The 13,405-nt window shown below is 53.0% G+C and overlaps 6 protein-coding genes across 6 annotated transcripts; 3 read left to right on the top strand and 3 right to left on the bottom strand.

Annotated features, from left to right (window-relative positions):
• Positions 1-200: 200 nt before the first annotated feature.
• J4E86_002263 (uncharacterized protein) lies at positions 201-1,249 on the top strand (the record flags this gene model as incomplete). Its single annotated transcript, XM_051442823.1, has 2 exons — positions 201-860; positions 911-1,249. 2 exons carry the CDS (start codon positions 201-203, stop codon positions 1,247-1,249), a joined length of 999 nt encoding a protein of 332 aa, XP_051306411.1.
• A 1,640-nt stretch (positions 1,250-2,889) lies between these two features.
• On the top strand, positions 2,890-3,842 carry J4E86_002262 (uncharacterized protein; the record flags this gene model as incomplete). The annotated part of the gene is made up of 3 exons (XM_051442822.1): positions 2,890-2,946; positions 3,000-3,475; positions 3,530-3,842. 3 exons carry the CDS (start codon positions 2,890-2,892, stop codon positions 3,840-3,842), a joined length of 846 nt encoding a protein of 281 aa, XP_051306410.1.
• A 30-nt stretch (positions 3,843-3,872) lies between these two features.
• Positions 3,873-4,683, bottom strand: J4E86_002261 (uncharacterized protein; the record flags this gene model as incomplete). The annotated part of the gene is made up of 3 exons (XM_051442821.1): positions 3,873-4,050; positions 4,103-4,419; positions 4,468-4,683. The coding sequence occupies 3 exons, from the start codon at positions 4,681-4,683 to the stop codon at positions 3,873-3,875; spliced, it is 711 nt and encodes a 236-aa protein (XP_051306409.1).
• Positions 4,684-5,139: 456 nt separating this feature from the next.
• J4E86_002260 (uncharacterized protein) lies at positions 5,140-7,019 on the top strand (the record flags this gene model as incomplete). The annotated part of the gene is made up of 4 exons (XM_051442820.1): positions 5,140-5,238; positions 5,289-5,574; positions 5,628-6,362; positions 6,418-7,019. The coding sequence occupies 4 exons, from the start codon at positions 5,140-5,142 to the stop codon at positions 7,017-7,019; spliced, it is 1,722 nt and encodes a 573-aa protein (XP_051306408.1).
• Positions 7,020-7,127: 108 nt separating this feature from the next.
• J4E86_002259 (uncharacterized protein) lies at positions 7,128-8,819 on the bottom strand (the record flags this gene model as incomplete). Its single annotated transcript, XM_051442819.1, has 2 exons — positions 7,128-7,319; positions 7,455-8,819. 2 exons carry the CDS (start codon positions 8,817-8,819, stop codon positions 7,128-7,130), a joined length of 1,557 nt encoding a protein of 518 aa, XP_051306407.1.
• Positions 8,820-9,489: 670 nt separating this feature from the next.
• Positions 9,490-12,830, bottom strand: J4E86_002258 (uncharacterized protein; the record flags this gene model as incomplete). Its single annotated transcript, XM_051442818.1, is given in 5 exon segments — positions 9,490-11,432; positions 11,480-12,063; positions 12,083-12,290; positions 12,356-12,745; positions 12,803-12,830. The coding sequence occupies 5 exon segments, from the start codon at positions 12,828-12,830 to the stop codon at positions 9,490-9,492; spliced, it is 3,153 nt and encodes a 1,050-aa protein (XP_051306406.1).
• Positions 12,831-13,405: the final 575 nt, after the last annotated feature.

The following is a 13,405-nucleotide window of genomic DNA, read 5'->3' as shown; positions in this document are numbered from 1 at the left end:
AAAAGCTCACTCACTCACAATGCATTTCTTCTAGACCCCTACCCTTCTCTTGCCCTCGTTCACCACACAGCGGGCGCAGTGAAGTCTTTGCCAAAACAACACAAGAGCGTTATAATTACGAAAGTTTGCTTTCGCGTCAGCGGTCGCAAAAGATATACTGAACTGCTGCAATTAGTTTCACTACTGCCGCATCCCATACAATGAGTTCCTCACTCTACGATGTTCGAAAGATCCCCGGAAAAGGCAGAGGCCTGGTAGCTCGCTCCGACATTCCTGAAGGCACCCGTATCCTCTCCGAGAAACCGCTGCTCATGATACCTAACAACATGTCCAAAGAGCAACTGGAGGCTCGACTTGCACGAGATCTAAAGGCCCTGGACAAGGATCAGCAGCGACAATACTTCTCACTTCACAATAGCTACACTGGCAAGTACGTCCTCGGCGGCATCTTCAAAACAAACTCAATGGCTTGCGGCAGCAACTTGTCTGCTATTGCAATATTCCCTACCATCAGCTTCATCAATCACAGCTGCCTTCCCAATAGTCATTACAACTGGAATGACTCTATGGGGATGCAGACGATCCATGTCACTCGCGATCTCCGCGCTGGAGAAGAGATAAGTATCTGCTACACCGACTCTGGAAGTGCCAGTGTTCGCCAAGCTTACCTGAAGAAGCACTTCGGGTTCGACTGTTCGTGCGCAATCTGCTCGCTCTCAGCTACTCATCGCAATGCTAGCGACGCGCGTCGTGAAGAAATCTCTCGTCTCCAGGACACATTTGCTGAAGCAGATCGCGCAATGTCCAAGCCTGAAGAGGCATTCTTCGACCTTCGGAAGATAGTCGAACTCTTGAACAAGGTACGTGTTTTGCCTAGTGAGACTGCAAGCTCCATACTGATGGTTTCCAGGAGTTTAAAGGTGCTGCCAAAGTCCCGGAGGCGGATATCTATTGTTATGCGGTACAGCTTAGTCTCTTCCATAGTGATGAAGCGCGAGCAATTGTATTCGCTGAGAGGGCGTACAAGGCGTTGCTCATCTGTGTGGGCGAAGATGGGGAGAATGCACAAGAGATGAAGGCCCTGATAGACAGCCCAGCCTCTCACGCAGACTTTGGATCGTTGTCGAGCAGGTGGAGGTCTAACAAGTACGATGCTCCAAGAGGTAGAGAATTTGGTAAGAGTCACTTCGAGGATTGGCTTTGGCATTTGGTCGAGAGGTTGGAGACGGCGGACCTTAGCGATGATTAGTTCATCAACTGTTGGCGGGGATAGGTCCTCGTAGCCAGTCTGGAGCTGCGCAAACTGTCTCCCAAATCGTATGTAGCTGCATCTTTGCGGCGAGTACATTCGGATGCCTATGCGAATCAGAAATAGCTTGCAATAGAGGATGCATCATATTTCCGCGGCACTGTGATCCTTCTCTGTGCTGTAGTGGATGTAGTACATGCGGCGGTGATTTTGCAGACTTCGCAAGTAGTCGCACTGCATATTCCGACAGTATCTCAGACGAAGACGAAGAGCGGGTGTGGTGCCTGCTGCTTCCAACGGAGTCGATGATCTGTTGTTCAGGAGTCGAGGACGCGAGAGGTGCGCGGCCTTTCGGGCCGATTTCGGCATAGATCAGCGCGCGAGCTGCACTCCAAGGTGGGCGGCGATGCTTCTGCATCCGCATCCCGCCCCCACCTCTGCACACTAGAGAAGCTCCATGCATGGAGCACCGAAGACCACGCGATGCTCTCTCATGCGATCGTTGTCGCGCGAAGAAGCTAAAGTGTTCGAAAGATGCGCCAATATGCACTTCCTGCGCCCATAGCGGCTCGCACTGCCATTACAGTGGCAAAGTCGCTAGATCACCCTTGACACGGGCATATCTCACGGGTGTAGAGAAGCGACTGCACAGTCTGGAGTCTCTGGTCACGCAGTTGCTACCTGGAGTTGATATTGAAGACTTGTTATCAGCTCCAAATGTGGCTGGCTCTGCACGATCCGTCATCATCCAGTCTCAGACGCCAGAAGTAGCACCAAGCCCCCAGGGCAGCACCCACTCAAGCACACATGAGCCTGCGTTACCTGAAGCTGTACCCAACAATGTCGATGGCTTCAATTGGCAAGAAGAAGACGTCAATGTCGATGGGCTGACTGATGGCATGGCCGCCCTGTCAGTCGAGCCTACTGGTGTAGGTTATTTGGGTCAGTTGCTTCAGTCGAAGAGCAAAACGCGTGACTGAAACTATCTAGGCTCGACTTCTGGGGTCGTTTTTCTTCGATGTTTGCTTGACTGGGCCGGCTTTCTGCACCAGTCTGTTCCCCGGCCTCAACAGAGTGTGGCCACCCCATCCGCTTCCTTTCGAAACGTATTGGCATCATCGCACATCTCGCATGCAGCCCTCACAACACAGCTGTCGTCGAGCTTGATTGATGCCTACTTTGCCAACTACCACGTGGTCTATCCATTTGTTCACGAAGCAACATTCCGGGCGCAGTACCATGAAGTCGTCCCGCGGCCCTCAAAAAAGTCGTGGAACATGCTTTCTCATGCGATCATAGCACTTGGCGCGTGGTCGTTGAATAACGATCAAATTGGGCTGGAAGACTACCTATACCGCCGGGCCTTGACCTTGGGTCAGGAAGAGTCTGTGTTTGAAGCTGCCAGCCTGACTTCTGTACAAGCGCTCATACTTCTGAGCAACCTTAGTCAGAAGCGCAATAGCCCAAATACAGGATGGAATCTGTTGGGCCTCGGCGTTCGCACAGCGCTCAGTCTAGCCCTCCACAGAGAACTTCCTCACTGGAACATCACCCTGATAGAGCGCGAGACGAGACGTCGAGTATGGTGGGGTCTCTACATCTTCGACAGTGGAGCTTCGACGACATTCGGTCGCGCGATCATGTTGCCTGACCAAGAGACTATGGATGTCCATCCTGTGCTGAACATCCACGACGAGGTATGACCGTCCAGCGAAGTTTGTATAGCCGTCGCGAAACTGACCCATGCTAGTCACTTACTCCACAAACCACAACGCTGCCCACTGAGGTTGACGAACCGACTATATACTCCTCTCTCGGAGTACAGAGTAGTTTTCACCTACAGACGAACCACATCTCAAACAAACTACTAGCCGAGCCCGGGCTCTCTGCGGAGGCCGCGCTCGCTTTGAACGCTTCCATGGATGCGTGGACACACACAGTTCCGACATATTTCCAGCTTTCGCATGCGCCCAGGTCGACGGCTCCGTGGTATTCATTCGCTCGCTCTCGGCTGTGGTGGAGGTTCTGGAATCTCAAGATCATCATCTTCCGACAGATATTGTTGCGCCGAGCCATCTCTGAGCGAGGTCAGATCCCAGACCTAGCCATGCAGTCAAGCCAAGAGGACTGTAAGCGAATTTGTCTCGAAGCTGCGCATTCTACGGTGGTTTCGATACATCAGTATGCAACACAGGACTTGAATAGACTTGAGGGTTGGTACGCGACGTAAGCATCTAAATTGGACCCTTCATATCAATGTCTAAGCTAATCGGGTTACAGGTACTTCCTTTTCCACGCGGCACTAGTAATAACCCTCTGCATCATCAGCTTCCCGCGCGCTGAGGAGACTGCGATCTGGTATGAGGATGTTCGCTTGGCCCGAACCACCTTCCGCGAACGGCTTGTTGGGGATTCGTTGTCAGCCCGCTGCGTGGCCATCCTTGACCAAGTGGTGTCTGACGGCGAGTTGGACTCCGGTACACTGCAGGATCTGGAGCTGGACAAAGACGCCTTGAGTACGTTTCCATGGTCCGTTGAGTCCAATGAGTTATTCAACTCCTTCGATTGGGATTTTACTACGTCCGGTTTCTAACCTCGGGCGCAATCTTAATGGCACGATGCCTCAATTCTCAATGATGACATCCGGCTTTACCATCATGGATCGTATCAGTTCGCCGTTTGGAATGTCATTCTCCTCTGCTCGTGCGATTGCAGCTGACATCGACGTCTCGATGCCAGCAGCAAGGTGACGTTGTGCTAGCCTATCACGAACCGTGCCCACAGGCGCGTCGACAAACCATCTGCAGAGTGTCAGTACCAACCCGCCAGGCGATAGATATGACCATGACCAACCTTTCATCACACATCTCGGCAATCTGATCCCATGGGTCTTGTTTCAAAAGTGTATAGTTGCCCTCAACAATAACCAGTCGAGTACGAGAAGAGATCTTGATAGCGTCTTGCACGGGGTCCTTGACAGCATGGTCGAAGCCGGGTGCAGGAATACAGATGTCGGCTTCGCCATCCCTGGTGACGGGAGCTTCTTTGAGTGTCTTGACAAGCGTCACACACGCCTTCGCATCAAATGTAAAAGGCGCCCCACGTCTTTTGAACGCTACTTCGGCATCATCGAAAGTCGACAGGATTTCCCGAGTGTAGTGGAAGCCGTCCTAGTGCTCGTCAGAGATGTGGCATCGCGGGTTTCGGTTGGCTCCTACCATCGGTACAACAGCAACATCTTTGATACCTCGCGCAGCAAGCTCAGAGACGAGCGCATCAGACACCGTTGACTTTCCCGCGCCTGGCACGCCTGCAAGAGCAACAAGCATGCGATGACCGGGATTGGTCGCTTGGCGAGACAGAAGGTTTTCCGTGCGCTTGGCCACATCGAGTATGGCTGCACGCAAGGCGTCCACCTTTGATTCGGCTGGCATCATCGGCGACTCTGGAATAGCAGTCACGAAATCCTTAATGAGATGCGAAAATGTATGAGATGCTCGGGTGAAAAGACTGGCACAAGGTGAGCAGTGTTACAGTACTGCATGCGACGAGCTATGATCTAAAGATCACGTTGGCGTTGTGGAGTTCGTCGGACGACAGCTGTCCGAGCATAAGTCATGTTGGAACCCCAGTTCCCACAACTGAATCAGGCAACTTTACCATGCGGGGATCCCGCATGGCACTTACGACTACCGGCGTAGACGCATGGAGAATCGTGGAGTCGGACGACAGTGCTCCGAAGGTGTCGGACCCCAGCTACGATCGTGAAGTTCTCATGCGATCGGCAAAGGTATATAAGCACGCGACACTACCACTACTAGACTGCCTACTCATAGCTGATTCCAACCATCGGAGCCGAAATTGGCATATCCACAAAGAAGACGGCCAGCATGTCTTCAATCCAGGATGTTAACGCCGACGGAGTTGCGCCAAAGATTGGTGTCTACAAGGAGCTGAGACAGAACCCATACCTCCTTGGCCTGTCCGCTGTAAGTCGATACGAGGCCAAACCTACCTCAGTCCCAACTAATATGCATAGTTCGCCTCACTGGGCGGTTTTCTCTTCGGTTATGATCAAGGTGTTGTCTCTGGAGTGTTGACCATGGAGTCTTTCGCGGCATCCTTCCCGAGAATCTCCACAGACAGCTCCTTCAAGGGCTGGTTCGTCTCGACTTTGCTACTCGCCGCTTGGTTCGGTTCTCTCGTCAACGGACCAGTAGCCGATCGCTTCGGTCGCAAAGGGTCTATCATCATAGCTGTCGTCATCTTCACCATCGGCTCTGCGCTTCAAGCTGGCGCGATCAACATTCCGATGGCCTTTGCAGGTATGAGATATCCGGCGAAGTACAACTACAATTCAAACTGACAATATCCACAGGCCGCGCAATCGCTGGTTTTGCTGTTGGCATGTTAACCATGATTGTACCAATGTACATGAGTGAGGTCTCAACCGCCGGCATCAGAGGCACTCTAGTCGTTCTCCAACAGCTTTCCATCACACTCGGTATCCTTGTCTCCTACTGGCTCGAATTTGGCACCCAGTACATTGGAGGTGTACGCTGCGCGCCCGACATCCCGTATACTGGTGGCACTGCAGCAGAGCCTGCCTTCGATCCAAGGAATGATGTTGGCCCCAACGGCTGCACCGGTCAGAGCGATGCTGCGTGGCGCGTTCCTTTTGCGCTCCAGATCTTCCCCGGTCTCGTTCTCGGTATCGGTATGCTGTTCTTCCCCGAATCACCTCGCTACTACTGTATGCGCGACAACGAAGAGGCTGGTGTGAGAGCGCTCGCCCGAGTTCGTCGCACCTCTCCAGATGATGAGTCCCTGCAAAAAGAGTATCTCTCCATCAAAGCCGAAGTCATGTTTGAGGAGCAATACAGCCGCGAGAAGTTCCCTGGAAAGTCTGGAGTTTCGCTGTATCTTTCCGGTTACTCAACGCTCTTTTCGACCTGGCCATCTTTCAAGCGTACTGCTATCGGTTGCTGTGTCATGTTCTTCCAACAGTTCATCGGATGTAATGCGATCATCTACTATGCGCCAACAATCTTTGGTCAGCTAGGCCTCAGTGGTAAGACGACTGGTCTGCTCGCAACAGGTGTTTATGGAATAGGTATGTGATCTGCTGCCAGACACAACGAGACTTGATTACTAACTCGATCTTCTAGTCAATACGCTATCTACTCTTCCAGCGCTCTTCCTCATCGACAAGATCGGTCGCCGCCCTCTCCTTCTCTGTGGTGCCGCTGGTACTTGTATTTCCCTCTTGATTGTCGGTGGTGTCATCGGCGGTTACGGATCTACTCTCAAAGACCACCCCGCAGCTGGCTGGACGGGCATCGCGTTCATCTACATCTACGACGTCAACTTCTCATATTCATGGGCACCAATCGGTTGGGTTCTACCCTCGGAGATCTACAACATCGGTAACCGCTCAAAAGCCATGTCTCTGACCACCTCATCGACATGGATGTGCAACTTCATCATCGGTCTCGTCACGCCCGATATGCTGGAAACCATTGGTTTCGGCACATACATCTTCTTTGCTGCTTTCGCTTTGATCGCGTTTGTCTTCACGTGGTTCCTGATTCCCGAGACTAGGGGCAAGAGCTTGGAAGAGATGGATGCTGTGTTTGGTGACAGCACTGCGCACGAGGAGAAGACGAGGCTGTACAACATTGCGCAGAGTTTGGGATTGGAAGAAGCCGAGGCTGCGGCATTCGATGAGAAGCCCATGAAGGCGCTGCAGACTGAGGTGACGAACGTATGATAATAGTCTACATAGAAGCTAGACAGCGTGAAGCGTACATTAACGCTAGGTCTTCCTGTTTGCTCAATGTTGTCCTAATGTAGGCTGCAGGCCTGTTCAGTTTCTTCTTTATTGCTCTGCTCTCCAATCCCTCATCGCGTCACCTTCCAACTGCTCAAGCATTGAGTCGTCTTCATCTCCATCATCATAATCGCTTTCCTCATCCTCGTCATCCTCAAAGTCATCTTCACCATCCTCAGAGTCATCTTCAGAGTCAGTCATCCACCCCGTCATCCGTACCTTCCTCCGTTCATTACAAATCTGAGCTCGGCATTCAGGACAGAGGTTGGAGTTGGGTGAAGTGTCATTCATCCATTCTTTGATGCAAGCGAAGTGAAAGTAATGGCCACAAGCACTCATTTTGGCACCTAATAAGCCGTGAGTCTCAAGACACACCACGCAGAGCTGATCTTGAGGGATGTCCAGATCCCATTTTGCATGGTCTAATGGCTGCATGACAGGTCCGTATGCCTCTAGATAAGCCTTCCCGTAGAGGTTGCGTAGGGTCTTCGTGTCAAGATTGTATTCATCTTCGGAGTCCTCTCCAGTGTTTTCTCCGTTGTCGGTTTGCAGGTTGTGTGCGCACCAAAACGCGTGTATTTCGTCGCTGTCGTAGGAATCGGTGCCAATGGTTTGCCGCTGAGCCAGAGTTCGTGGAATGCCTCCAAACTCGCCCTTTCTGATACCGTCTGCTGACAGTGAAGAAACCGCTTCAGGCATCTCTATCCAAGTCCGAAATTGTAAACGTCCGTCTCTCCACATCCCTCTCAACAGAGCCTTCATATCCACAGTCTGCGATTTCGACTGTATCGTGGCTCTGGCGAACTGATCCATCACACCTTGGTACATATGGTCTGCAATCGGCTTGTCCATGGTGAGGGCAAAAGCCTCGGCCCACAGATCATCCCAGATATCCCTAAACTTGATCTTCCTCAATGCGGCTCTTGTATGGTAAGGAAGCACCTCGGCTTGACTTCCGTGAAGTGACGGAGTCGCTTCGACTATGTTCTTGAAGCGAGCGCGTGCCTGTACAAAACCGCCGAGATAGGTCGCATATGATGGATACCAGCATGGGTTTCTGTCCCAGATTGCGGCCACGTTGAGTGCGATGTCCATTACGATACCGACCAGGCTGTCTATGGATGCTTCGTCGCAACGGGGCCACATGGTAAAAAGACGGAGCGCGGGTTGGATGGCTTTCATGGTTATGAAGTGGTCCCCCTCTTGGTAGTCTTTACTACTGTTGTATTTTGGCTGAGGCGTGAGAAGCTGCTGGAGCGCCGTTCTCGTCCCGGCGTAATAAGCAACTCCATCTGGTAGACGGATAAGTGCGCACTCGACAAGCCACTTGACACCGCGAGTTACCGTCGTATATCCTTCACCTTTGTCCCAAAGTACTTCTCCCGACATCAAGTCCGTCTGATCGATGTACTCATCCACAACGTGCGAATACTGTCCTCGGTAGAAGATACCAGGCAGGACTCGTCTTACGGATTGCCTAGTTTGAAACTGCGGTGCTTCCGGGTCCACGAGTTCCGGTATTGTGGCGCACACATCGTCGTATCGCTGAGGGGTGGGCGTGTACACAAGGCAGTACTCATCGGCTTCGCGCTGACTGAGTATACCTGCGAAGAACCTGAGGATGAGCTGGGATCCGTAGGGTGCGTCTAGGAATCTCTCGAGGGCGTTGGACAATTCAGGAATATAGCGCGGTTCAGGCTCGCGATCATCGAGTTCGCAGTCTCTGTCGACTTCCTGCATCGGCGCGGTCTTGACGGGATCGGATATGGATTTTCGGCGTCTGAGTGCGGCTAGGAAGGAGGGCAGGAGCAAAGACTGTTTTTACCGCCGAAAGCTTGGACGTAGCAAACACTCATCCGACTAACAATGGCAGTGAAAGCGTTTCGATCCTCTTCTCATCACGTAACACCAAGGTAACAAAGCAATGTATGGCGAACCCCACAGGAGGAATATGTCTGTACACTAAATGCTAGCAATACAACGCCGCCACCGAAGAAAGTAAGAGCGCACTGATGCGACTAACAGGTACAAGGCTACTTGTGATACACGAGCAAGGAAAACCAAAAAAGCAAGCGCTTTGTCAGAGCAATCAAGAGGGGTATTAGAGACAGTAGCGAAGATATAAACCAGCCACCACCAGGGCTCCTATAAGGATACATATTTCGCGCCGCGAGCGAGCGGATGATGCAGGCCGGAAGAAAACAGGGATGTAAAATGGGGGATGACAAGCAAAGGTATAAAGAAGCGAACAAGAAAGTAGAACCCCAGCCCAAAAAAACCAAAATTCTCCCAAGATTTCGTTCCACATAATGCGTCCCACAATCCCCAGAACGCCGGTTGAGGATAAGAGGAAATAAGCCCCTAGGGTATACTGAAAAAGCAAATAATGTAACTCACAACGAGCGAGCGTCTAGAATCTCGACCCCGCCCTCAAACTCCCGTTTGCGCTTGTGCTGCGCGCGGTGCTAGCACCACTTCCAGCTCGTTTCATGCGCTTCTCCATAAGCCCGTTGAGCAGACGATCTAGTTCGCCACTCAGGCCTTGCATGGTCTTTGTCTCTTCGGAGAGATAGTCCTTCATCAGTGGATGATCGCGACCAACAGGTACAACACCCGTAGTGTCGTTGATAACGACGAGCATATCACGGATCTCGCTGCCGTCATCGAGGTAAGCGCGGAGTGAGGCGTCGGACCACGCAGGAAGCATCGTGCTTTCCGATGATACGGGCGGCGACGGTTCGCGATCCTTAGTAGGGATTGGTGCTGGTCGTGAAGGTGGAGGACCGGCCGGTTCAGATGCATGATGCGTGGGTGAGGAAGTGTTGTCAGACCTGAAAGTCGAAATCGTGTTGTTCTCTGGAATGGTTTTCATAGGGCTGTCGTCAGGCGTAGGCGTCGAAATGGGGGAGCTGGTCTCTTGGCTTGAGCTATCGGTAGACAGGCCTGGAGTGTGGTGGGATTCAGACTCTCTTTCTCTGTCGGTAGCACTCTCTTTCTGTGAAGGTTGTGCGTCCGCTGCAGAGACGTGTACTGGAGACTCAGAAAGGCGTCCAGCAGACTCGGACTTCTCAGCCTCGCCTGGCTTATCCTGAGCATCAGGATCCGCGAAAGGATCGCTGCTTTCATCTGAATCGAAATCATCCAACTGCACGCGCTGCTTCGCCTTGGTAACCTTCTCGCGCTTGACCTCTCCTTCTTGTGGTGACTTCATCATGCTACTGAATGGGTTTCTTGAACCTGTAGGCGCGGATGTTGAGTCTGGCGACATGGTCTGTTCTTCTACAGAAGGCCTGTCTGCCTGATCCTGTTCGGGCGGAACTAAACGCATGGTCGACGTAGATTGTTGCGCGGCGGACTGATTGTCAGGTCCATCCGACATGGCATCTGGCTCGGCGCTCAACTCAGTCGGACTCTCGGTCTTCAAGATACCCTTTGTCTTTTGCGGTGAATCGTCTCGGTTACGTTGACTTCGATGCACCTTGGGCTTGCTCAATTGTCTTAGCGGTGCTGGAGCTGTTGCCTGTTCAGCTGACGGTCGTTCTGCGAGTTCATCCGATGGTTTCGATTGCGGCGAGCTGCGGTCCATCTCTTCCGGCTTCTCGATGTCGCTGTCCACAGAGTCTTGTGCGCCCTTGCCTTTACGATCCTTGCGCTTGAACAGCCCACTGAGCATGCCAGACTTCTTCTCTTTCTTCTTCTTGTCGTCCTTGACCTTGTCTGCGAACCCATTCTTCTCCAAACTTTCAAGGCTGGGGCCGCGCTCGCGGGAGCCTGTAGTCGATGTACTGGAGTCGTCGCGAAGCAGGTTGGGAGTGAGGGTGATTTTGCGTGTCTCGGTGTTTTCGTCTTTGAAGAAAGAGTCTGTGTTGCGGAGCGTGCCATTCCGAGAGACTTTCGGGTCCAGAGGTCGATCGACCGCATCTTCGCTACCTCTCTCACGGTCTTCGCTTCGTTTCGCAGATTCCTCGCTTGAGCCTCGTGCTTCACCATCAGTCTGGCCATCCTTCTTCGCGCCATTGACCTTGAGAGGTTGCACTTCGAGGTTTTCTTCCTGTGCGGAATCGCCATCTTGTGTTGCTGCCTGCTGCTGTTGCATTTGCTTTGGCTCTGGGCCACCGAAAAGCTCGCCTTCGCCCTCGTCAGATGAGTAGTCGTAGTCCGAGGCTTCGACGTAGGTAGGGGGAGCGAATTGTACGGTCTTAGCATTCCTTCGCCGCATAGCCTTCTTGAGCGGGTTCTTGGATTTCTCGGCAGTATCACCAAGCATCGTTGCGGAGAGGTCTATATTTCTGTGCTTGTTGAGGCGGGCCAGACGTTCTGTCGGTGTCTCGATGTGTTCGGCGGGCAGGTACCCTGTAGATTGAGTCAGCAAAAGCTTCAGATTGGTGACGGATGCCTACCGATGCTGTTGTCCTTGACTACTCGTACTAGCCACCAGTAGCTGTTACTGTCGTCAAGTAACACCATCGTGTCACCTTTCGTTGCATTTGCCTGACCCTCCACGGTCGCGACAAAGGTGTGCAGAGCGTAAACGAATTCGAAGTCGATATCCTCTGTTTCTCGTAAGCATTCGCCTCCCCATCCTGAATCGATAAATCTGGAATCATTAGAGAAAGAGACATCGTTGGATGCATCATCGTTGTCTTGGTCCATGTCCTCATTCCAAGAGTCGGCATCGCTGTCGGTGGTCCAAGAGCCCTCCTCATCTTCGGAGTGACCAGCTTCGGGGGAAAGGGTGCTGCCCGTCCCTTGAGGTGGACCTGGGCCGGGTTCTAGGAACGGATCGTCCGGCGTGTCCAGAAGTGCGCGGTTGATCGGTTTCAACATGCTTATGACCTGGTCCTCGTCCAGTTCGGAGATTAGTGATGCCTGTGAGTCTTCTCTCATCTCAATACGGCGTTCGACGGCCTTGAGTTGTCTCGTCCTCGGGCTCATACCAACCTCAATCCGCATGGCGTTGCTGTCGTCCGGTGCGTTGGTGGCCCTTGTCCAGGAATACTCACCACGATGATGCTCCGCTGACTGATTTTCCGTGGGTATAGGGAATCGAAAAGGAATGGGAATCGATGTAGGTCGACCCCTTGACATAGGAGAAGTGTCGGACGCTGGGACGCTGAGTGGTCTTCGAGCGTTGGCGACAGAAATAGGAAAATGAATGGGCGTGTTCGTAAACGGGGAGGAAGAAGCGACCGTTGAGAGGAACGGCGAAGACTGCGGAGTCGTAAACTCTTGTCTTGCCGGCCAGGTCGTGGGGGAACAAGGTAAAGAATACCCACCATCGTCTATCGAGGGCGAACTCGAAATCTTGTCCATCATGTCGTCGTCCATGTCCTCCTCGACGTCGGCGTCCTGCATGTCGCCGTCATCACCGTCGTTGGACGTTCCACCATTCAGCCTGACAGCCTGCTCGTCTTGCTGTGAGCCCTTGTTTCCATTGATGACAGTGCGGTCGTCGTCTGAGCCGGGATCGTCTCGTAGCGTGTTGCCAGCATCGCTCCATGCATCGTGCAGACGCGCCTCCTCTGAGGTGCGCTCCTGCTCTACATGCCGTATCGCAGCCTGCTGGTGAGGCGCTGCTGGGCCAATACCAAGCGGCGCAGGGTGTTGGGGCTGCTGGGAGTGGTCCTGGGCGGTGGGCGATGATTTGTCCTGCAGGTCGATGGTGTCTACGCACTTGAGTTAGCCTGCGCATCTCAATTATGCACTCTCTATGATCTCCGTACCTGCTCTGATGATATGCGGTCGCGTCATCCTAGCTCATTCCTCTCTGCGCGTGCAACGTTGGGGGATCTTCGTTCGGAGGAATGGCTAGGTGAGATGAGGCGCAATCGGTGGCTGGGTCGACTTGCGCAGGGTCACCGTAGCGCGACTCCAGTTGCCGTGGAAATACAACAATACAAAGTGCAAAGAATCGCGTACGTGGGTCGATCAAGGCGTTACAGGTGTCGCATGCGTTATCTGGGCGTGTTTCGAGGAAGGAGCGGCTGAGGGTCGGGGGAGCGTAAAGCGGAGGGAGATCCGTTGGGGGACATGCGAGTCTCTGACGCGGCAGCGAGGGCGAGACGGCGGCACAGCGAGACAGCAAGTGGGCGAAGGGATGGCGATGAATGCGTCGCTGCTGGCAGTGAGGGGCACGTCGTGGGCGGTGCAGTGGTGAAAGTAACGTCGTATGGCACGAGAGTGAACTGTTTCGGGGTCGCGCCTTCCCGAAGTTGTCCCTGTTCAGGTCAACTTGAAACACCTCACTTCTAGTTCCTGCGCTAGCCTGTTCCTGGCCATCCCATTGCAAAAAGGAGATGCGGCTCGGTCCTTCTATATCACCGCCT

This window comes from Alternaria arbusti (assembly GCF_024043155.1).
Source record: "Alternaria arbusti strain BMP 1465 chromosome Unknown scaffold_2, whole genome shotgun sequence".
In the NCBI taxonomy this organism is placed as follows: domain Eukaryota; kingdom Fungi; phylum Ascomycota; class Dothideomycetes; order Pleosporales; family Pleosporaceae; genus Alternaria; species Alternaria arbusti.
Note: the sequence above shows the minus strand (reverse complement) of the source record. Positions and strands in the feature narration are given on the sequence as shown.